General features: G+C 39.1%; 3 protein-coding genes across 7 annotated transcripts; 2 read left to right on the forward strand and 1 right to left on the reverse strand.

Annotated features, from left to right (window-relative positions):
- Window position 1: 1 nt before the first annotated feature.
- On the reverse strand, window positions 2-1,106 carry LOC144026592 (guanine nucleotide-binding protein G(I)/G(S)/G(O) subunit gamma-5). Its single transcript, XM_077533359.1, has 3 exons — window positions 911-1,106; window positions 625-769; window positions 2-551 (listed from the first exon to the last, which is right to left on the reverse strand). The coding sequence occupies exons 1-2, from the start codon at window positions 989-991 to the stop codon at window positions 644-646; spliced, it is 207 nt and encodes a 68-aa protein (XP_077389485.1). The 5' UTR covers window positions 992-1,106; the 3' UTR covers window positions 2-551; window positions 625-643.
- On the forward strand, window positions 578-10,205 carry spata1 (spermatogenesis associated 1). Of its 4 annotated transcripts, XM_077533351.1 has the most exons (14): window positions 580-1,844; window positions 1,990-2,261; window positions 2,342-2,448; window positions 2,535-2,652; window positions 2,757-2,810; window positions 2,978-3,341; window positions 4,124-4,262; window positions 4,338-4,395; window positions 4,475-4,592; window positions 4,661-4,786; window positions 6,047-6,222; window positions 6,335-6,433; window positions 6,511-6,612; window positions 8,704-10,205. In XM_077533351.1, the coding sequence occupies exons 2-14, from the start codon at window positions 2,187-2,189 to the stop codon at window positions 8,908-8,910; spliced, it is 1,743 nt and encodes a 580-aa protein (XP_077389477.1). In that variant the 5' UTR covers window positions 580-1,844; window positions 1,990-2,186; the 3' UTR covers window positions 8,911-10,205. The 4 variants fall into 4 exon arrangements, 3 of the variants coding, with proteins under 3 accessions (XP_077389479.1, XP_077389477.1, XP_077389478.1); XM_077533353.1 differs by having other exon boundaries at window positions 578-2,261; window positions 6,353-6,433; XM_077533352.1 differs by having other exon boundaries at window positions 580-2,261; window positions 8,707-10,205.
- Window positions 10,206-10,755: 550 nt separating this feature from the next.
- mcoln2 (mucolipin TRP cation channel 2) lies at window positions 10,756-20,693 on the forward strand. 2 transcript variants are annotated; one of them, XM_077533356.1, is made up of 14 exons: window positions 10,756-11,740; window positions 12,129-12,282; window positions 13,307-13,480; window positions 13,639-13,795; window positions 14,872-14,950; window positions 15,017-15,113; window positions 15,762-15,861; window positions 16,112-16,224; window positions 16,313-16,462; window positions 17,227-17,328; window positions 17,493-17,615; window positions 17,920-18,126; window positions 18,313-18,446; window positions 19,705-20,693. In XM_077533356.1, exons 1-14 carry the CDS (start codon window positions 11,697-11,699, stop codon window positions 19,739-19,741), a joined length of 1,671 nt encoding a protein of 556 aa, XP_077389482.1. In that variant the 5' UTR covers window positions 10,756-11,696; the 3' UTR covers window positions 19,742-20,693. The 2 variants fall into 2 exon arrangements, with proteins under 2 accessions (XP_077389482.1, XP_077389483.1); XM_077533357.1 differs by lacking the exon at window positions 10,756-11,740 and having other exon boundaries at window positions 12,134-12,282; window positions 13,307-13,484; window positions 13,648-13,795.
- The last annotated feature ends 1,266 nt before the right edge of the window (window positions 20,694-21,959 follow it).

Here is a 21,959-nt window from a genome sequence, read left to right on the forward strand (position 1 = left end):
ATTTTATTTTTTTTAATGTACGGAAGGTCCTTAATTGCCGATGCTTATAACACAATATTTAAAGGTTATAATCAGCGATGCAGCAGAAGAATGTCAGCGGCTTATCAAAATTGTATTTTACTTCGGAGTTTTTTAATACAAATATTTACTGCAATTGTGACATTTTGATGTTTAGACAGGCGTGCACAGACAATACAAAATCACACAGCAAAAGAAGGCACACTGTTACATTATAATAATTTTCCATTTGTTTTATAGACTAGGAGTTTATTCATACAAATGTTTACTGTAGTTATGTGACATAACGACTGCTAGCATAGGTTCCAAATTCCACCTAGGATACATCTGTCGACGCCATAAACCAGGCAAGGACCTCATGTAAGTTGGTGTTAATTATGCATAAAATTTGTGGGGGAAAAATGTTTCGTAAGCACCTGGAAATGGGAACAAGTGAAATGTTTACAAAAGTTAAAAAAAAAAAAGTTGCCGTTTTCTTGAACACTCCTGAGGCGATTCCAGTCCATCTCCACCGGGCACCACACCCTAATGACCTGTTGAACGATTACAATTATGTTTTGAAAAGCATTATTCCTTCTAGAAATCATAAGGCAGAATGGGACTCACAGGGGCCAAGACGTCGCTGTTATAGGAAGGAGCAGACTTTCTGTGGTCGGAACGGGTTGTTACTGGATGACATACCGGTAAGCAGTGGGTCGTGCTGGGCGTTCTGAAGACAAAATTGCTGAAGGTCAGCGGCGGCCAGGGACACCTAACGGTAACCAAAAATGGACATTGGGTTGATATCGTCAGAACAAATGTATCTGTAAAACTCCGGAGTCGCTAAACTCTCATTTATTCGAAGCGAAACATTCGAGGAACGCCCTAACAACTCATTAGGAGTAGTTTTTACCTTTACTCGGTTTATTCCCGCTTCAAAACGTAGTTGTTGGACAACTTTCTTCATAGCTACGATGCTTGATGACCCTGACATTTTTTTTAATTGATCGATGTCAGTTTCGGGGAAAAAATGCGTAAAAGTTTAGTTCCAAAAACTTGTTGACAAGCGAGCGACGAATCCACTTCCGGTTTGTTGGGAGGCGTGTTTTTTTTTTTTAAAGTGGTACCTTCACAGTCTGGAAATACTGTTGGAATTAATAATTTTTTTCCTGAACATAAGCGCTTGGAGAGAGTTGTCCATAAAGATTGTGATTTGGTTTGTGTAATATTTTATTAAGAGTTTTACGTTGTTTGTCTGATAATTTTTTTTAATTGAGGTTTAGTTTTTAATTTTTAAGAAGGGGAAAGTACATTTCTGAAATGATTTGTGGCAATTCCAGATGTATTTGAATGCCACACATGATAGTGGAAGTGAAATGGCGGCCTCTAGTGGTATACATTTGAAGCGACAAAATTACGCAAATAGTACTTTACTCCTGACATATTACCATTCCTGTCTCGCCATTCTAAACACATACTGTTGTATTAATGATCTGTTTAAACCAGAAAAGCCTTAGCATTTTAATCATTAATGTCCTTTTTTTCTCACAGTTTCTAGTAGCAACCGGACATTGGTGGGTAGTACAATTACTTTGCTGTTGCTATAAGCACATTTGTCAGAAAACTATTTATTTGAAATGATTTATCTTGGTCTCATTCTTTTATATGTAAACTTTTTTTCCACTGCATCTGTCTTTTCTTCTCCTTTGTTGTAATTGTCCTGTGCTTTATTTTACTTAAGCAAAGTTGAATCTGTACCTTGTGGCGATGAGAACATAATTCACCCACGGAACGTTGGGACGAAGGAGGAGTTGGATGGGATGAAAGGATAAAAGAACAAAATGTTGGTAGGTCTGTGAGCCTCGCGCAGAGTGAGTTGTTGTTGATGATGTCAATAAAACGCCAGTCTTTGGCTCTGGACTTCAACACTCCGCCTCCGACTCCCGTCACTACTCGCTACAACCTCTACTTTTTTTTTTTTTTGTTTAACAGGAATAGCTCTTCTTAAGTACATTGTTGACCTCTTTTGCTACTTCTGAAACCAGAGCAACCGATGCTGGCACTCTCTTAAAAGAATCTAGTAGTGTGTGTGGACAGCTACCGTAGTCAACTCAGTCCACGCCTCTGCCGGGTCAAACAACACATCATAAAAAACGCACAGCTTCTCTGTGCGAGGAGCACGTACGTCCATGACCGGCCTGAAGAAGATGGAGCTGTCCGGTGAATCTGCTTATACCGTGGATAGGAGACCAATCAGTTCCAAGGTATGTTCACGATGTATGAAAGACATTTTTCTCTTGCTGCACTCTGGAGCATTGTTTCAATGTTTGGTGTGTGTGTTCAGTTTGTGGAGCTCCATGTTCTCTATGTGCCAGACGACCAGTGGAATGTGAAGCTGAACAAAGTTCCTGCGGAAGCCACAGAAAGTTTCATATCTGCAGGCTTCATCAGGTCACATTTGTTTTTATGCATGAAATCAATAGACAATGGATAAAAGCATGTAAATATAAGTTTTTTTTGTTTGTTTGTTTGTTTAGGGTTTACCCCGAGGTCACCCTGAAGGCTCTGAGGAGTGAACTGGGGGAGCTTCTTGGCACAGAGAGGAGCGTGGACAAATTCTCCTTCTTGAAGTGCGTGGGCCGCAGCTTGGCTCTGGTGAGTCCACCTAACGTCACGCTTTGCAAGATTAGTTTCAGGTGAGCTTGTTTTTGGGGCACAACGTCTTTTTTTAACCTTTGCTTTTGTCTTTTGTGTGTCAGGTCAAAAGCAAGCAGGAGAAGGATATGAAGGCCAAAACATTCGCTCCACCCTATGTATGTACAACGCGTATTCAGATTTTTTACTTTTTGAACAATCCTTGATCGTAATTGTTACCTCCGCCAAGCACATGGGTGACGAGCATTTCTAAGCAAACTTCACAATAAACTAGTTTTTGTCTTCACATTCTACTTTATTGCATGATTACCGTCTGTCTTTCCAGGCTGCCCAACCGGAGCTTTACCTGCTGCCCACAGTGGAGAATGAAAGCAGCCTTTCCTCTCATTCGCTCAGCCCAGACAACAACAGCAGCTCCCCGGACCCTCCGACCTACTACCCCCACAAGACGTGGAGCTCGCCGGCCGAGACAAAAGAGCATGTCAAGTTCCCCCACATCCCCCAGTCGCCCCACCAGCTTGTTGCCACCTCCAGCTTGGAGGAGGAGGAAGATGATGAAGAGCAGGGTTACAGCTCCTCAGAGGAAGGACATGGGAGGGAGGAAGAGGGTCTCGCTGGCAATAAGATCGAGTGGCATGAGAGGGTGGAGCGTGAACAGAAGAAGTCCAACAATCAAGCTCAGAATAAAGGTAGCTATAAATGTTTATTTTATTACATTTGCATTGACTCAATGCAACTCATTATATTCCTTAGTTCTTTGTTCCCTAATAATAGATTAGACTATTCATTGTATTTGTTTATTCTTTTTAATGTTATTATAATTAATTTGTTTATTCATTGTATTTAATACTTTAAATAATTAATTATTAATGAATTATGAATGAACAATAATCAGAAGGAACAATGCTGTCAGGGCTCCAGACTGTCCCTAAATGTTGGCATTTTGCTCATAAAAATTTGAGACGGCACAACTCAAATGTTCTTCTCGCACGTGCGACCAATACATTTGCTTATAATGTTTTTTGAATTATGAATGCACAATAATCAATCAGGAGCAACGCGGTCAAGGCTCCAAACTGTCCCTAAACATTTTGCCTGTAAAAATATGAGACGGCACCACTAAAATTTTCCATCTTCTCGCATGTGCGACCAATAAATTATCTTTTTTTTTGGGGGGGGGGGGGGGGGTATTTTTTATTGTTGACAAGCTTCTGCTCAACACCTCTGCCCATTTATCAGTGAAGAATTCATGAAATGACTGGAAATGTGAATATTTACTTTTGTAAATTGATTTGCGATCCATGTGCACCCCAGAAATTCCAGGTTAGGGGCCACTGTGTTCCCAGTTTAAAAAAAAACAAAAAAAAACATAATACTAAACTAGTCTGGAGCCCTGTTTGTCTTGTTGCTCCCCAAAAACATATAGAAATCGATGTGTACAGTAACTTGTTTATATGCGCTTTGTGTAAAGGTGGCTTGGTTCAGGTGAAGGAGCATCCCCAGGAGGAAGAGGCAACATCCAGAAAGAAGAAACATTACCAGCAAGGAAGCAGAGTGGCCAAAGATTCAGGAGCTGTGGAGTCGGTAGAGGATGGAGATTCAGACAGGCAGTGAGTGGAGCTTGCACTTCACCCAACACTTGTCCTATAGACATCTGCAAGCGCAGTTCTGTTCTCCATCCACAGGCTCGGGAAATCGCGAGATATGCACACATTTCAGTCTCTTAGGAGTAAAACAATTGGGGTGAGGTTTGAATAGCTTTTTTAAACCAAGATATTCTGTGCAAATGTATGAAAATACATTGTTTCTATTTGTTCTGAAGGTGACAGAAAGCCCGGTTGTGTTATCCCGACCCGTCCGTTGCACCTCTCCTCCTCCTGGTCTAGACCTTACCATGACAACCCACAAGTCCATTGTTTCCACTGTCATCCCAACGAATAGTAAGCTATTGTGAGGGTAAAACGGCTCACATATTTGATCAATTTGAAACAATGTTTTTCTCTTTTAGGAGAAGAGCTAATAGAAGAAATCAAGCTGGTGAAGGAGGAAAGGAAGCAATTAGAGTGGAAAAGGCAGGAGTTGCTCAGGAAAGGGAAAGATCTGTTGGCCCAGAACAGACACCGCAGGAACCAAGGTGGTGACAAACTTGAGAAGATAACCACAACATAACAATCATAATCGACTGTATTAAGTTTCTTGATTGAGTGTGGCTTTAAGACAAGTCCTTGAGGCATTCCTCTGTTAATGGTTTCTGTCTGTTGGTTATTTTAATTATACTGTAATTTAATGATACAGACCCAATTTTAATAACAGATTATAATTTTACGGGCTGGTCAGAACATCATAATACCATTATGTATAAAGCCAAGTAAAGAAAACCTGTAGATTTTTTTTTTAATTAATAAGAAAATTAACTTGTCAAATATTTTTTTATATCAAATTAAAACAATGATCTACACAGGTAAACTAGTGATACATGCCGATGCTCCCTTTCTGATACCCAGCCGCTGTTGATCCCAAACCCTGATTTTTAAATAAAAAAGAAGAAGAAAAAAAATGTGTCAGGAAGGGCATCTTGCTTAAAAAAAAAAAAACTACCAACCAAAATACCAAAGGATTTTACATGAAAAAAAAAAAAAATTAAAATAAAAGAAATTAGTTAATGTTTAAAAAAATAAATAATAATGCCAATGTAAAGTATAAATATTTAGTTACTTACAAAATAGTGTAAAACCATGCTATTTAAAAAAATAAATACAATTCAATGTTTGTCAATTTTTTTTAAAATAAAAATACCAATTATTTTGCTAAACATTTAAAATATAAAATAGTGAATAGAAATTGAATTATTTTAAAAAGTGTGATAAAACAAATGATAGTATGAATTATGAAAAGTACTGTAATTCGGTTGTATAGTTTTTATACATTAAAATAATTATATACAGTGTTATGTTTTACAAATAATATAAATACTTGGAATGATATAATACATTAAGAGAATAAGTTACCAAAAAGGAATAAAAACAACTTCATTTTATACTGTTTAAAGGTAGATTGTTTTGTTTTTAAACATAAAGGAATATTTTAGTTTGATCATTTACCATTAAAAAATGGTAATGTTTGCTTGACATGGGATTTAGTTGCCCTGTCAATGCACTGAGCATGACACCTATTAAATAATAATAATAATAATAATAATAATAATAATTTAAAAAAAACTTTTTCAGAGCACAAAGATTTGTAAGGCCCCGAATGTCTTCTTTCAGCTTTGTCAAGTTTTTTTTTTTACTTCAATTTCAGATAGAAGAGCAGATTGCTCTTTCTGTATACCTGGAGAGGGAAATGTGTATATATTTTTTAAGTTCGTATTTTTTCCCCACACTGATTTTCCAAGCCCGTGACAGCTGGAAAAAAAAGTACTTTGATACCAAAAAGGCCACAGCACCTTTAGAAGACGCACTGAGGAATGTGCGCCAAGAGTTGGAGACCTTCTACAACAAACTCTTGCACCAGCTCCACGCCAGAGATAACAGAGGCAAGCCGCAAAAGCAAGGAAGAGCCTCTGAAAAGGTGATGATGACAAATGTCTGGTACTTGACCCAAATGTGTGAGACCGAGGTGGCAAAAGTACTCATGCATTTGTAGTTTTGGTTTTGTAACCAAGTTGGCGATGTTTGTTTAGAATGAGCTCATCATTCAGATCCTGACAGAGAGCCACGACATCGACAACCTGAAGAGGAAGGTTGAAGATGCCAAAATGAAGCTGTTGACAGAGATCAAGGTAAATCTTAAGGTCAGAATATCTTCACAGTCCTTCACTGAATGAATTATTCTGTTTTGCAACACACTCTGCTGCAGCTGAGGAAACAGGCTGCCACTGAACTGAGGGCACTGAAGGCGGAGCTGGCCCAGAAGAAGAGTCAGTCAGTCCATCGGGGGCCTGTGGCATCTCTGAGCTTTGTGAGTGACACGCGGCGAGACAAGCCAAAAGTAGGCCTACCAAACGGCTCCAATTGACATGGCCGTAGACAGCCCTGTTCTTTTTTTCTTTTCTTTTTCTTTTTGCTTTGATTTGCAAGCTAAAATTTGAGATACGAGCATTGCATAGTGGCAGTGAATTCAATTACCTCATTTCACAAGCAGTAGTTTGGCAGATAGTGAATTATTATTATTGTTAGAGGCTTCAAGCTGCCAGTGAAGTCTACTAGTACTACTAACAAAGTAAACATAAGAAAATTACACGTGTTTAAAATAACCACATAGCTTACGACAGCTGATTTAGCTTTATGCTAGCAAACAATGGTAAACGTATGCAAAACGATATAAATTTACTAACAAGTCGCATTGGTCTTTCAGTTTTACAACCCTTTTAGCAATGAATTTGACCTCTGGATTTGAAGACAAACTGTGCATCAACACATGTGGACAGACTATCTCACAATATGCAAAGGCATCCGTTGCAAAACAAAAACAAAAACAAAAAAACACTAACATTACTAGAGGTTACTGAGTCAGTTACTACTCTGTGGTTCTTGTTTCTGTAATATGATGCCCCCATGTGGGCAAGGCGCGCACACCAGAAGTACCAGAAATAGCAAATTAATGAATTTAAGCATTAATCATGATACGCAAACTGTTTAATTGTTTACTGTGATTTATCTCATTGATTTTTTTTATTATGATTTTTAAATAAAGTACAATTCATCAATACTATGTTTCATATTAAAAGAAGTTACAAAATTTTGTATAGTAAAAAACTATCAGATTCCCAAACTTGTATTATTATTATTTTCCTCACTTGGACTTCTTGTAATGCTTATATCATGTTTTGTTTTTTTTTATGTTTATTGAAGAATTAGTAGTTGCAAGCACTGACCTTTTATTGTCAAATATCAAATAGCAGTATTAAAAATCAACATAAGTTCCTCAAAAATATTTCCTTAAAACTTTATTTTATTGGACATTTTTGTGTGTAAAAGGCTGACTAGTATACAAATCTCAATCAGTTCAATAGCAGTCGTAAGCACAACGAAAAAACTAAATCACAGTTTACTCATTTAGCCCAGTGGAATATCTGAGACCAAACTACATTGGAATGTAGCAGGGGAAAAAAACAATCAAGAAGCCTGAAGTGCAAGAATGTATCTGCAAACTGGCACTGTGTTACTCCCACAAAGGTGCTTGTTGACTTAGCAACAACCACACGGCCGTTGAAAATGTCGAGAGCCAGTAAACTTTAGCTAGCTAGCATCCAAAGAGAGCGTTCCACATCATTGCGCTCTGTTGCCTGGCAACCGGATCGTCGCTGTAGTCCAAGATGTTAGCGTTCCACATGCCCACTCCTCTTAAACCTTTAGATTTCACAAAGTTCGTCTTGAGGCAAATACTCTCCGGGTCGTCATATCGAACTTGGTGAATCTGTCCTTCTGGGTCCTGCACGGTAAGGACACAAAGTTGTGGTCAACTTTAAGGTGTGCAACAGGAAGGTTTTACTGTAAGAAGGCTGTCAAGACTTTGGGGTTTGTGTGTTTGTTAGGTTTTTTCTTAGTTTAAGACTCTTGGAATTTTTTTTATTTTTAATGATTTTTCCCTTTTTTTTACTGTTTATCATTGTTACTGAGATTTTGGTTTGTATGTTTTGTACATGTTTACTATTTTGCTTCTGTATGCCATGTTCAGGCTATAAATTTCAATTTCTCAAAGAATTGTTGAAGGGGGAAAAAAGCCACCTGAAATTGAAGAGCGGCAAGTTGTGGTGAGTGTCAAACATATAGCATGGCTCAAAAATTGTTCTGAACAATAAAAATGAAACGAGTTGCATCCACAATGGAGTGACCAGATGGGCTAACAGTTAGCTTAGCTTCTTTCAGTCCCCACCTCTTTTCCAAAATGAATGGTAAAAGGTGGATGAATATTATAGTGGTTATTAAGATGTATTTGTTTATTTATTTATTTTTCTGACTCATTATGTCAGCGTAGCTTTTCCTCCCCTGAATGAACTTTATTCTTCTACTAGTGCTACTACTAATCTCTCTTCTTTATATTTTCCAGCAGTCTGGAATCTGTCCTGTAGCACCATGCTGCCTCTTACAGGTTAGCCTCGGTACTACAGCAGAATTTGAGGTTGAAGGAGGAACCTCGCTATTGGAGATTTTGGCATGTCGTTTCCCCCCCTTGGTCATGTGTGGAAGCAGAACCGATACACACCATGTAATTGAAGTAGGGCGCCTGCTGCTCGCCATCCCACAAGCGGCCTGACAAGGAGCTGTTGACCTTCTTCATGATCCAGTTGTACGTTTTTTGCTTTCCAGCAGCATCACTACACGGAGCACCACGGAAGGGCACTTTGGCAATAGAACAGATGCCATCCTGGCGCGTGGAAAGATACAATCAATTGTGCTTGAAAAGTACACAGTCTAGCGAATTGCTCGGCGCTGTCATAAACCAAGTTAAAAATATTGTTGGGCAACACTTTCTGAAAATCCAACCTGTGAAAGGTTGAGGCAAGGGTAGTCGTAGCCGTACCATGGCACACCCATTACTAACTTCTGTGGAGCTATCTTCAAATTCAGATACTGATCATAGGCTGGCGAGAGACAGACAAGCAGTTGTTGTTAATCGGTTAGCTCATCCTTGGCACGCAATTGCACCACAAACCGTGAACAGTTTGCGTGATGGGGGCGTTGGCCATGGCGATGCAGTCCCCAAGGATCTGGCTCTGTTCATCGTAGGACATCACAAAAAGCAAATCGCAGGATTCGGCGATGGTGATGTAATCGTAGCAGCGCTTGTCGATGCATTTGGGCGACCAGGCGACATCAAAAGACACCTAAAGAAAAGGATTAGGATCAGCAGGGAGGTTTTAGGCGTAACGGGGAACAGTAACGTGGCCACCTGGGAGCCGGGGATCTCCCTGTGGAAAGCTTCAGTGGTTTCTTTGACCAGGTCTGTTAGGGCGAAGTACTCAGGCGAGCCTTCTTCTACTGCTTGTTCAATATCGATGTTGATTCCGTCCATGAACTGACTTTTGGCCAAGTTGACCTTGTCCGATATCCAACTTGTCCTATTGTTTTGGTCCACGATGTAAGAGAGGTGAACGTCACCTTTCGGAAACATGTACAAATGAAACATTGTTAGCTTACTAGCATAACTGGCTGCCTAATGAACTTTCAACTAAATTGCTGACATTTCCATCACCAGGAAATACAATGTAGAAAAATAAAATGTGAGCATGCGCATTCACATTTCTTATGAATTTAACGTAATAAGTAATCATGCTTTAGGCTACTGATAAGTAGACAATAAGGACGAGACATCAAATGATTGGATGAAGGTAATATAATACCTTTGAGTACGACCCGTGCTCCCTTGGAATGAGCATAACACATGAGCTCTGAGTCGTATTTTCCAAATGTGGCCACTGTCGTCACCACGCTCCAGTTGTACGACTTCCATGTCTTCCCGCCCACGTCGAACACAAACACCTGAGAGCTCACACACCAAAATGTCAGTCTTACTTATTTACTCTCTTAAAAAAATAAAATAAATAAAAACTACTACCAGTTTGTCATTCAATAGCATGAGATCTTTTTTTTTTTTTTTGGGTAAATCAGAAAGTAAAAAGTGGAGTTTTAATTTTAGATATAGGCCTACCCATAAGTGGTACAGAAAATGGAGGGATGGGCATACTTGTTTTTCTTTTTGTTTTTTAAACCACCGACATTAAGTTTTAAACAGTAAAGCAGCACGTGGGTATTTTAGGAACTAGAGAAGTCAGAAAATGTTTGGTACTGCGTTAACTGAGCGTGCCTTGTTCTATCATGTTTGTGACGACGCACTCACACCTAAATCAACTTCCTATTTTTCTTTTCTATGCAAAAAAAAAAATATTGTGCAATATCAATGACACTGACAGAATAGTACACAGATATTGACGTTTTAAAAACTGCATAACTACTATAAAGGCATACAAATGCTTGATACGCTGCTGGAATGAACTTTGATCTGATTTTAAATTCATCATAAGACCAATAAACAACATCGCGTACAAAGCAGAACAACGTTCTCAAAAAAAGTTTGTTCTTTTTTTTTAGTGCTTATTCGAAGTATATTTGTCACCATGTAGGACATCGTAATAACGCTGTAAGTGATACTTTGAGTGGATTATCCTCGTTTGAAGACGATTTATTCATGTGGAGTTAAAAGGGTCTTGCTCAGCAAGCGTACCTCGAAATCTCTCTCGTCACGTATCTGCTGGCATAATTCGGCTCTCTCACACGGACAGGAGTCAGCCCAGCTAACCAGGATTAACGACGATAAAAACGCAAGAAAATAGGGTGACATTTTTAAATCCGGACTTCCGATAAAAACCGAACCACACTCGGAAAGCTTCGTCCTCTATGGTGGCTGACGAGGGACATAGTTCCGCCAGCCAAGCAAAAAAAGTGAATGGCAGTTTGAGCAATAGCACAAAATGCACACATTGTTGCTTAAATTGGGTGACCCAAGGTTGGAGCAGTTAGCTTGTTTGTTTGTTTGTTTGTTTGTTTGTTTGTTTGTTTGTTTGTTTGTTTTTGCGGAATCGTCATCTTACTTTTCTCCTCTTCTTCGAAATACTTCAAAAATCAATCAATCAATAAAGTTCAACTGTAAGAGGGTTGCGTTGCGTGTGTGTAGAGACGCAACTTAAAGAAAACAATTAAATGTATGTGATAGAATGAAAATTCCTTAACAATTACCATGAATATATGTATTGTTTTATTTATTTATTTTTTAAAGAAGAAGATAAAAAAAATACATTCAGTGTTTTAGAATCACTTCTACCGTGGCGACAGCAGAGGTTCCACACAGCGACCTCTTGTGGTCACTTCCACACAGCGACCTCTTGTGGTCACTATTGGCTAGGTTTTTGGCACGCGCCCAAAAGAGGCTTGCTGATTGGCTGGCTGGCGAACCATGCTCTCCTGTCGAGAACACAGCTGGTGGCTGTCACACTGATGGCCACGCGTGGCGAGTGACAGGCGTGGGCTGTCTGTCTGTCCATCATGGAACTTTTGACTCGTTATCTCGATCGGAGCAATTCAGTGAGGTGAGTTTTATATCTGATGTGCTTTCTGACTTGTACTGACCATGTTTTCGTTTTGATAAAAGTGTCACTTTTAGTCAGGTTTTAATATTAAAAAACGTCGTGTGTTTAAAAATAAAGTAATGTTTAAATACGAATCGTATCAACCTAATGACGACGGCAAGGTACGAGGTAAATTGCTGGTAAATGTTTCATAACATGAAAATAAACATTTTGGGTCAATATTGAACTTCCTGAAGCAACTTTGGACTCGGGCTACAGCCATGAAAGTAGCCAATGTCTGTTCAGAGTCAGGAGTCTTGACAAATAGCTAGGACTACTCAGAATTCTCTACTAAATTGATATAGTTTATGTTGATACTATTTTAAAATATTAATATTTTGTTCCCCAGTTCAACCACAACTCAAGACTTAGTCAAAGAGGAGAAACTGAGAGATGACCTGAGGTTCTACTTCATGAGCCCATGTGAGAAGTACCGGGCCCGAAGGCACATCCCCTGGAAATTGGGGGTGCAGATCCTCAAGATAGTCATGATCACCACACAAGTATGTACCTCATATTTGCATCTCAATCTGTCACTTAGTCATTTGTAAACATGCATGATACATTTAGGCTTGAAGTTGAGGTCCCATGTGTTTAAATGCTGTCTGATACACATGAGCCAATACTTGCTCATAAGAGAGAACCTTGACCGCTTTGCTGCTGACAATGTTTAAATTATTGCAACATTTAGAGGAAATTGAGAGAACCCGTTTGTTTCGTTGGAAACGAAAGCAAAAAAAATGTTTTGCAGGACTGCAGTTGCTTTGTCGATGTCTTACTTGCATGGTACGGAAAGTTCATACAGTACTTGTTTGTTCTTGGGGGTTGGACCGACAACATCAATTATTCTGTCTATTATAAAATGATGGTGATAGCTTGAAGTCAAGTTGAATTGTCATTTGTTTTTGTTTTTTTGGCATTAACAATTCGTACTGAAATCGTGCAACAACCTAGCAGGTACCTCAAATGTGGTAAAAGGTTGGGTAAACTCAATAATTAAAGGCAACAAAATTTGATTGTTTTTATTTTTTAAGTTTGGCAATTCAACTAAATACTGGCCCTTATGTCTCAAACATAAGGCCCATGGGCCAGATCTGGTCCTCCACATCATCTTATGTGGCCCATGCTTGTGAAAACTCATTGACTTCTATTCAGAAGCAGGTATAAAGCTGACCATTACCAAATGCAGGGACAATTGTGGACTGGTAATAGTGTGTTAATTAGGGCTCCCACACAAAACATATTGGGTAAGGCTTTTCAGGTTTGACACCCCTGCTAGACTGTACATACATTACACGCTCAGTGATGAAAATAAAGCCAATAAAAAAAGTCAAACAGATTTTGACATTGACTTGTGGTCAAGATTTACTGCCAAAATGAAAACAACAAACCCATTTAGCGACCTGCTTTATTTGTTGTTTTAAAAAAAAATTCTCTGGCAGGCTAGATCTGCTCCGGTCCTTGAGTTTGTCGCTAATGCCGCACAGTTGAAGATGTGTGTCAGTAATCATTATCTTATACTTTCAGTTGGTCCTCTTTGGCCTTAACAATCAGCTGGTGGTGTCCTACAAGGAAGAGAACGCCATGGCACTGAAAAACTTGTTCCTGAAGGACTACAGCGGCGTGGATGAGGACGACTACTGTGTTGCAGTCTACTCGCAACAAGGTGTCTACGACAGCTTGTTTCATGTGCTGGATCAGGCAAGTTACATAAAGCAATTTGAGTATTTCACTGTAGGATAGGTCTTTAAAATGACTGTTTGAAGAGGAAGCGCAGCCAATGAAGGGCGGTACGCGGATGTTTGTGTGCGATTTGGCCTGGATCAGTGGATTTGTGTGACGCATGATTGTGTTTACAGTACAGCCAGCTGGGCCGGCTGGCTGTGGGTCCCATCAGTTACTCTGAGGATGAAGATGGTGGCTTATTGCCTCTGGTCATCTGCAAGAACCTCTACAGGAGAGGCAGTGTCGAGCCTTCGGATGAAGCATATGACATTGATGCCCAGTTGGAGACAGGTGAACGTTTTCACTTAACTACAAATCTTGGTTAATAAGCATTGAAAACTGATAATGCTAAAATTCATCAATGTGCAATTCTACAATTTGCTATGTAAACAAATAAAAATACTGTTGTTAGTTCTTCAAGTTGTTCATTTTTTTGGGTTCAACCAAAATGTTATGCCTCAAGCTAGTCAGTCATGATGTGTGATGCCACACTAGCATAAAGCGGAAGTCAACTCAAACTCTTACTTTACAATATGTTGTATATGCCTCCATTAGTCTAAACATGGCATTTTGATTAATATTGCATTTTTTTGTAATGAGTTAAATGGATACTTGAATCATTGAGCAATTGTCATCTATAAAAAGTTAATATTTTGTCCAGAATTAATTTGATAACTTCATTCTTTTTCATGTTCAATTAATACCTTTTTAAAACAAAATTTTCCACTTGCTGTCGACTAAAAGATGACATCACCTGTGCTGATGAAATAGGTAACAACCAATTACAGATCACCTGTTTTCTGGGCTTGGTCAGCAAACTGAGCGTGATTGGACGTATACAGCAAGTATAAAAAATAATTTTATAAAAGTATTAATTCTTCATGAAAAATAGTTATCACAAATTATAGACTTATTATTATTATTATTATTATTATTATGAGTCAATTATCCCTGCTGTGGACCCATCATGGCTCATCTGTTTTTTGAAGCTGAGCCGCGATTGGTTGTTGCCTGAGCAACTGTGATGTCATTTTTAGTCGACAGCAATTGGCAAAATGGCCGCCCCCTGCGATAGATAAAAACATTTGGATTTTGCTGCTTAATTCATATTCCACAAATGTAAATGTGTTTACTATAGACTAGTAGGGAACATACAACATATTGTAAAGACAATTTTGGGGTTGACGTCAAGTATTTTTTTTTTTTTTAATTATGATCACTTGCTTCAAGACAAGGGGACTGTAACAACATTCCCTGTTTGATAATCCATCTAGGATGAGAATCATCATACCCAAATCACGTGTAGAATACTTGAGATGTCATGTTTGATCTTGCTTTTTTATTTTGCTTCTGTCCTTTTCCCCTAGTTTGCTTATCAATTGATCCAAAGACCTCACGCCAATGGAGAACCTTGAATGCATCCTTTTTTGAGCTGGACTTTTACAGGTATTCTACCATGACACATTCACACGTTGATATAAAGTATGAATGTAATCTTATTCTCATTTCCAGGTTGGTGGACCTGAAAATCCTCTTCATTTTAAAGGGGATCAACCTGCAAACGGTGCGGTCACGCGAGTTGCCCGACTGCTATTCATTTTCAGTCACGGTATGGTTTTGACTCATTCTCTCTCATAATGAGAGATACAGTTGAATGTTGCAACGCTGGAAAATCCTGAAAATTATAGCACAGAAAAAAATTGAAGTGAAAAAACTGGCATTGATACAAGTGCTGTCAGCAAATCTTGTGAAACGTTCACAGTGACCATCCAAGGATTCAAGAGAAACGGATTGAACACTCCAAACTCAATAATGTTGGGTATTAAGAGCCTCACCTCTCAGGCAAATGTTACGTAATCCTACCTCACAAGTTTGTCATGTGTCATCCGGGTAGATGCCAAGTGTAACTGTTGTTTATAGGCTCCAAGTTTCTCGTGATGCTGAACAGGATCAACTTCATAAAATGGTCGGGTGGATTTATGGTAGTTTATGTAGTTAGTAGTTAATGATTCACTTTTTTTTTTTTTTTTTTACACTCATATGACAGTTGCATTGTTAATGTTGGAATGTAACTTCAAACATGGCCTGTAAAGGTTTTATAATGGGATCGTTTGACCCTTGAGCAGACTTTTTAAATTCCCATTATTGCCAACTCAAAAACGTATATCTGGACAAATTAAGTTGACCTTTTTTAAGGTTGCAGTTTCAAACTTTAAATATCCAATGTTACAATATTGTTTTTGTGTGTGTTCTCCAGATAATGTTTGATAACCAGTGCCACAGCGGAAAGGTGAAACTCTTTCTGGACATCGACGCACAGAGCAGCGCATGCCGAGACTGGAAGATTTCTGGAACAGGTAGCGATTAATGACGCTGGCATTTTGTTATTTGTGAGATGTATTAAGTTGCAAAATATTTCAAGTTCAATAGTACATCTCATGAGCGTGACAAATATTGGTGCAGCAGTGCAAACTAACTTGCGGTTAGAGAGTTTCAGAGCACCTTAGCTTGTTTTGCCAACAGAGGCGGTTTCCTTTTGTGGTTATCAGTACCAAAAGTGGTGCGCTTATGTGAGAGATTAATGTTCTCTTGTGCGCTATCTTGCAGCTCAGAAAAACACGCACTATCTCCTGGTGTTCGACGGTTTTGTCATCGTGGTGTGCCTCACGTCGGCCGTGCTGTGCACCCGCTCAATCGTGCTGGCCGTCAGGTTGCTGCAGGTCAGCCTGTTTATTGGCGAACCTACGAGTTCAAATCAGCCGTAACGTAAGAAAACTTGCACATGTATCATTCATGTGTGCGTTTCAGAGGTTCTCCAGGTTCCTCCATGAAAACTACAACCGAAAAGTGTGCGAGGATGACCAGGGAGAGTTCCTAAATGGCTGGTATGTGCTGGTCATTGTCAGCGACGTCTTGACCATAATTGGATCAATACTGAAGATGGAAATACAAGCAAAGGTAAACTAGTTCGCCCTCAGAGGAGATGTAAGGTTTCCAATTTGACATTGGTATAAACAAATTAGTGATTCTCATGTCACTCTATATCTCCGACTGGTATTGTAAGTGTGACACCTGTTTTCCTATTCAGTGTTGCAATAGTTACCCTGAAAAAGAAACTTAGTTATTTTACTGATTATTTTAAAAGTAGCTTGGTTACTTAAAAGTAGCTTAATTACTTTGGTGGTTACTTGATTATAAAATTTGCATAGGTACTTGATACTAGATAAGTTGCTTCAACAGACCCTCACTAGTCAGCTTAACATAAAATTGACAAATGGTTTTACTAATACTTCACTAGAAGTGCATTTTTGACAGTAATGTGTAAGGATAGTCTTTATTGAAAGGCACTGTGATGTCATTTTCAGTGGACAGCAAATATCAAAATGGCCGCCCCCATAAAGATTGATAAATAGCGGTGAATTTTTCTGCTTAATTCTAATTACAGAAATGTAATATTATTCCGAATAGTATGTTTAGACCTGTGGGGCTGCATAGAAAGAACATATTGTAAAGCCACATTTTGACATGACTTCCTCTTTCAGATAAAACTTTTGTTTCCCCATTTTCTGTTTAATTTCCTGCAGTTGACCATGTGGCACAATATTTTGTCCATGTAGTGTTCATATGAACCTTTTACAGTTCCTAATGTTGTATATGATGTTCATTTAAAAAATAATTGGACTTACCGGTAATTATCCCACTCGCCCTTTCTTGGCCCACAGAGTTTAACCAGCTATGACGTGTGCAGTATATTTCTGGGCATTTCAACGTTATTGGTGTGGGTCGGCGTGATCCGCTATCTGGGCTACTTCCAGAAATACAATGTAAGTCTTTTTCGTTTTGTCTAAACTTTAAGTGAAGCTCCTTTTTTTTAAATTTACAAACTTCAATTGTTTTTGATGTTGAGGAAGGTGTGTCAGAAAAGTTCCAGGACCGGTGTCAAAGTGTAGCTGTGCAAGTTGTACATATATTGCATTGCTATCTGTAGGTGCTGATTTTGACCATGAAGGCAGCCTTTCCAAAGGTGTTGCGTTTCTGCTGCTGTGCTGGCATGATCTACCTCGGCTACACCTTCTGTGGCTGGATCGTGCTGGGGCCGTACCACGAGAAGGTAAGTACAGTACATACTTCTGATGAGCATCACGAGAGAAGTAAACCAGCATCAGTGTGAGAAATTCCACTGCATGTGGTTGTAACGAATGTTGCAATTTGAACACTAGATGTCAGTATTTAATAGCGCATCTTTCCTGTTGTTTCTTGGTGCCATCACACTGGAGACACATGCTAGTCATTTTATTACAAGCACTGTAACTTCAATCAATAAAAAATATTTTGAAATGAGACTGAATTCACAGTATTGCTCCGAATTATTTGTACTTGTTGCGATAAATGTTTGCACCTTCCATTTCTCCTAGTTTGAAGGCCTGAGCCTGGTGGCGGAGTGTTTGTTTTCCTTGTTGAACGGCGACGACATGTTCACCACCTTTGCGCAGCTGAAGGACAAAAACACGCTGGTTTGGCTCTTCAGTCGGGCATACCTTTACTCCTTCATTTCACTCTTCATCTACATGGTGCTGTCGCTCTTCATCGCTCTCATCACGGATGCATACGAGACCATTAAGGTACTACCTTATCAGCTGTGGAAAAGAACTTGTGCTTTGTGAGGTAAAATATTAACAGAAAATAAATCACTATACTCTTGATTATTTTTGTTTCACCTATTATCTCCTAATGGGCCTATTTTAATTTATTTATTTATTTATTTATTTGTAATTAACTTTCACGTTTTGGTTTGATTGGACCCACAGAATTACCAGAAGAATGGATTCCCACTGACGGACCTTCAAAAGTTCCTCAGAGAGCAGAAAGATTTTGTGTCAACAGAGGACAGCAGACAGTCAGGCCTTTACACCCAATACTCACTGTTCTGCTGCTGTGAAAGGTATGTGACATGTGACATGTGACATCGCCGTATAAGCACTCATGCACAAGTCAAAACCACAATGAACTGTTTTTACTAGGGGTGTCAAATTGGTGCATATATTTGTGGAGACTGGGGTCAGGTTGCATTTTATTTTAAAAATGGGCATAATTTCACAAGTTTCTTCATGATTAAAGATTAGATGGTTGTTAATATGAAAAGAAAATGCACTAAGCTGTCACCGTCTTACAAATACAATTGTGCCATCTAGTGGCAGAAAAATGACCAACACAAATCAAGATCACACTTTTTTTTTTTTTAAGAGTACAGTACATCTTTTTAATTTTAATTCTATTTTATGATTTATGAAATTACTGTATCAATGACTAAAAGATGCAGCCATATTCCTATTTAACATTTTTTTCCCCACTTATGTTAACTAGAGTATATAACATAGAAAAAATATTTTATTGTACATTTAGAACAGATAAAATTTGTGATTAATTGTGACTTAACCAGTGAAGTCGTGATTAATTACGGTTAAATTTAATTGCTTGATACCCCTAGTTTTTACACTTGTACAGGAAATACTGAACAGAAAAGCTTTTTGGTAAAGAAAATATGGGCCTGCTTGAATGAATGCAAATTGAAATTCTTTTTTGCAGCATAGCTTTTCATTTGATCTAATAAAAACGGATCTAGAGACCATTTTGGTTTTGGTTACTCTCGATTACAGTATATTGCATATACTTAATTTTTCTACTTTAATTTTTCCCCCCGCTCATTCTTTTTCAATGAGCCAATCCAGATCATCAGCGAGCAGCAGAGTGGAGCGAGGTTCCCTCCGCTGTGAGGTTTGGCGTGTGCTCCTCTGCTCTGACAACATTGAAATTAGTTGCTGTATACACCCAGCAATGGCTGATTAGAGACTGTAGATTCACAGCCACGCATGGACCTTCGCTTCTGAGATAAATACATTATAATCGGCACCCGGTTAAAAATGCAACATTTGAGCCAGGGAAATGAATGTCCGGTGGTTAGTGGGGCAGAGATTTTGAAATGTCATTGCAGTTTGGCATGCATGTTTACAACTTTCTTGCACTTAGACCACTTTGTCATTCTTTTGGAATAAGATGGTATTTCCTTGCATGTCTGAAAGAGCTGCAGTTGACCACGTTGGGAAGCTGCAAAGGACAAATACCAGCAGTGCATTTAGCACAAAGCGACTACAACATTGGACTGTTTGACTAATCTCAATGTTTTAATCCGATCCTTACAGAGTCTCTGCAAGTGATGACATCGCACTCATCAGCTGACAAATGTTTCCCGTCCCGGTGGAAGCAATCTGGGAAGAGAGCGATGGCAACAGGACTTCACACGTCTGACGCAAACTTGCAAAGATTCCTCATTGTGGATCCTTGCTTGTGTACACTTTGTGTAGTGCTCTACAAAGACATTACGAGTCCTTATATGGAACATGAGACTGAAGCTTGCACTGTATGCCTTGAAGTAAGATGTAAAGTTTTATAGAAAGTGTTTGTTGATAACCAGGGTGACAGTGTCAACCTGGGGTGGGCCTGGTGGAGGGGTTGCACAAATGCGTGTATGAATGTTCCAACACATGCTGGTGCTTCATAGAATTTTGCTGTAAAAATGTGTGATTGTCCATTGTTTGTGCATACAATGAGATGTTGCGAAGCAAAGAAAAAGCTACCTGTTGTCTTTGTGCACCGTTGTTCCAAATTCTGATTATTTTGTTGAATGCACACAAATTAAATGCATAACAGCCTTAAAGTCAGGTAGCATTTACATGATCAACTCAGTAGGTTACTTATATGGCGGCTCTTGTACATGCTAGTTATATAGTTTGTTTTATTTGTTTATATATTTTTTACATGATACACGCAATAGCAAAGGCACCACAGATGACTGACCTTCCTCAGGGGCAGCGTACCCCACCCCACCAACTATATTGATTGTAGGTAGCAACTAGAATATAAAGGGGGAGGTTTTCCCACAAACACATCTTTGGAACAAGTATTTTAATACTAGTTAAAAGTTAACTCATGTTTCCCATATCTGTGTAGCTACTGCACAAAATACACGTAGTAGGTGGGCGTGGATGCCGTGTTCTTTTCGGTTACCAGTGGTGAATGATTCAACAGCGACCTCTGCTGGTGCTCACTAATTGTTGCAATCCTTTGGCCTCAACCGCAAAACTGTATGGAAGTGACGACCATCTGCCAAAATAAAGTTAATACAATCAACCATGGTGGGTGCACTGCTCAATGATATTTTAAAACTATCTTAACTTCAGTTCACCCTTCGGTTAGCACGTGTGGGTTCGAGGCAGCCTTTATTTAGCTAAGACGCCCATTTTACCTCAAGTCTCACAGTACAGCATACACCAAACAAAAATACGGGAATAATGATCTTGCCTCAAGTTACGAATACGTAGTGTGAAATAATGCATCTAGAATTTAATTGTAGTTCCTGTCACTATTGATCGCTAAGTAGAACTGTGTAATTTCAATTCTCACTGCACCCCTGATGCTGATGATTCTTCATGGTGCATTCAGGTGCCCGCCATGGGGAAGTGCAGTTCCAGAACAGACCACAAATACACTACGTCCATTGAAGAGGAAGTGAAAGTATCATCAGTGGTCACTAAACTAGTAGTCGTGTCACGCTATACTCCCCCACAAAGTGCTGCGTGCCTACTTCCAGTGTATTTGTGTATTTCGGTGTATTTACTGAAGGAATAAACAGAGGATGTTGCTGCACTTGGCATCCCACACGTCCTCAGGCTCAGTCTTCTGGATCCATACAATTGTAACTTGTACTCTGGTGGTGTTTATAGATGCTATCACATCTCTATGCAGAAACATGCCTGTCTTTCGTTCCACAATTCCCATCAATAGTTGTACTCTATTTCCATAATGGGAGAAAATGAGACCTGCTCACTGTTGACCACTATTGATTTTTTTAAAATGTCTTCAATTTGCTGTAATTTGATCCACTCAATCTCCAATCCTGTTTGTTCCTCTTAGAGCTGAAACGCGTGTATTACGTGTGGTTGTTGTTCTCTTTTCTTGCATGCTTGAATAATTTAACGCTGTATGAAACCAAATTTGAATCTGAAAGTGCCCTTTTCCGCTCATCTGATGAGCCAACTCCTATCATCAGCGAGCAGCAGAGTGGAGGAAACTCCACTCTGAGGTTTGGCGTGGGTGCCTCTTCTCTGACATTGAAATTAGTTGCTGGGATCTTGGTGGACACACCCAGTGATGGCTGATTAGAGGCTATATAGTCGGAATGTCTACCCCACTTCTCCAAAAAAGGTTTTCTAACTGTTTTCTATATGTGCAAGCACCAGTATAGTAGCATGTATAGACAATATTGGGACTTATTCAATGTTTAAATCCTTTCCCATCACTCTAATGTGCCGCCTCATTTGCATTTAATCGTTGTGTGATCGTGGAGCCTAATGCAAAAAAAAAAAGCCGCTTTATCGTTGCCGTGGTCAAGTTCCAT

Source organism: Festucalex cinctus, chromosome 10, assembly GCF_051991245.1.
Source record: "Festucalex cinctus isolate MCC-2025b chromosome 10, RoL_Fcin_1.0, whole genome shotgun sequence".
NCBI classification, from domain to species: domain Eukaryota; kingdom Metazoa; phylum Chordata; class Actinopteri; order Syngnathiformes; family Syngnathidae; genus Festucalex; species Festucalex cinctus.

Excerpts from the sequence above, each read along its gene's own strand:
- mcoln2 (XM_077533356.1), top strand. The coding sequence starts at position 11,697 with ATGGAACTTTTGACTCGTTATCTCGATCGGAGCAATTCAGTGAG. Across the intron at positions 13,481-13,638 it reads TGTTTCATGTGCTGGATCAG|TACAGCCAGCTGGGCCGGCT; the intron begins GCAAGTTACATA and ends TTGTGTTTACAG. Across the intron at positions 16,463-17,226 it reads AGATGGAAATACAAGCAAAG|AGTTTAACCAGCTATGACGT; the intron begins GTAAACTAGTTC and ends CTTGGCCCACAG.
- LOC144026592 (XM_077533359.1), bottom strand. The coding sequence starts at position 991 with ATGTCAGGGTCATCAAGCATCGTAGCTATGAAGAAAGTTGTCCAACAA. Across the intron at positions 770-910 it reads CGGGAATAAACCGAGTAAAG|GTGTCCCTGGCCGCCGCTGA; the intron begins GTAAAAACTACT and ends GGTTACCGTTAG.
- spata1 (XM_077533351.1), top strand. The coding sequence starts at position 2,187 with ATGACCGGCCTGAAGAAGATGGAGCTGTCCGGTGAATCTGCTTATACC. Across the intron at positions 2,653-2,756 it reads TGGGCCGCAGCTTGGCTCTG|GTCAAAAGCAAGCAGGAGAA; the intron begins GTGAGTCCACCT and ends TTTGTGTGTCAG. Across the intron at positions 6,613-8,703 it reads CTGTGGCATCTCTGAGCTTT|CAGTCTGGAATCTGTCCTGT; the intron begins GTGAGTGACACG and ends TATATTTTCCAG.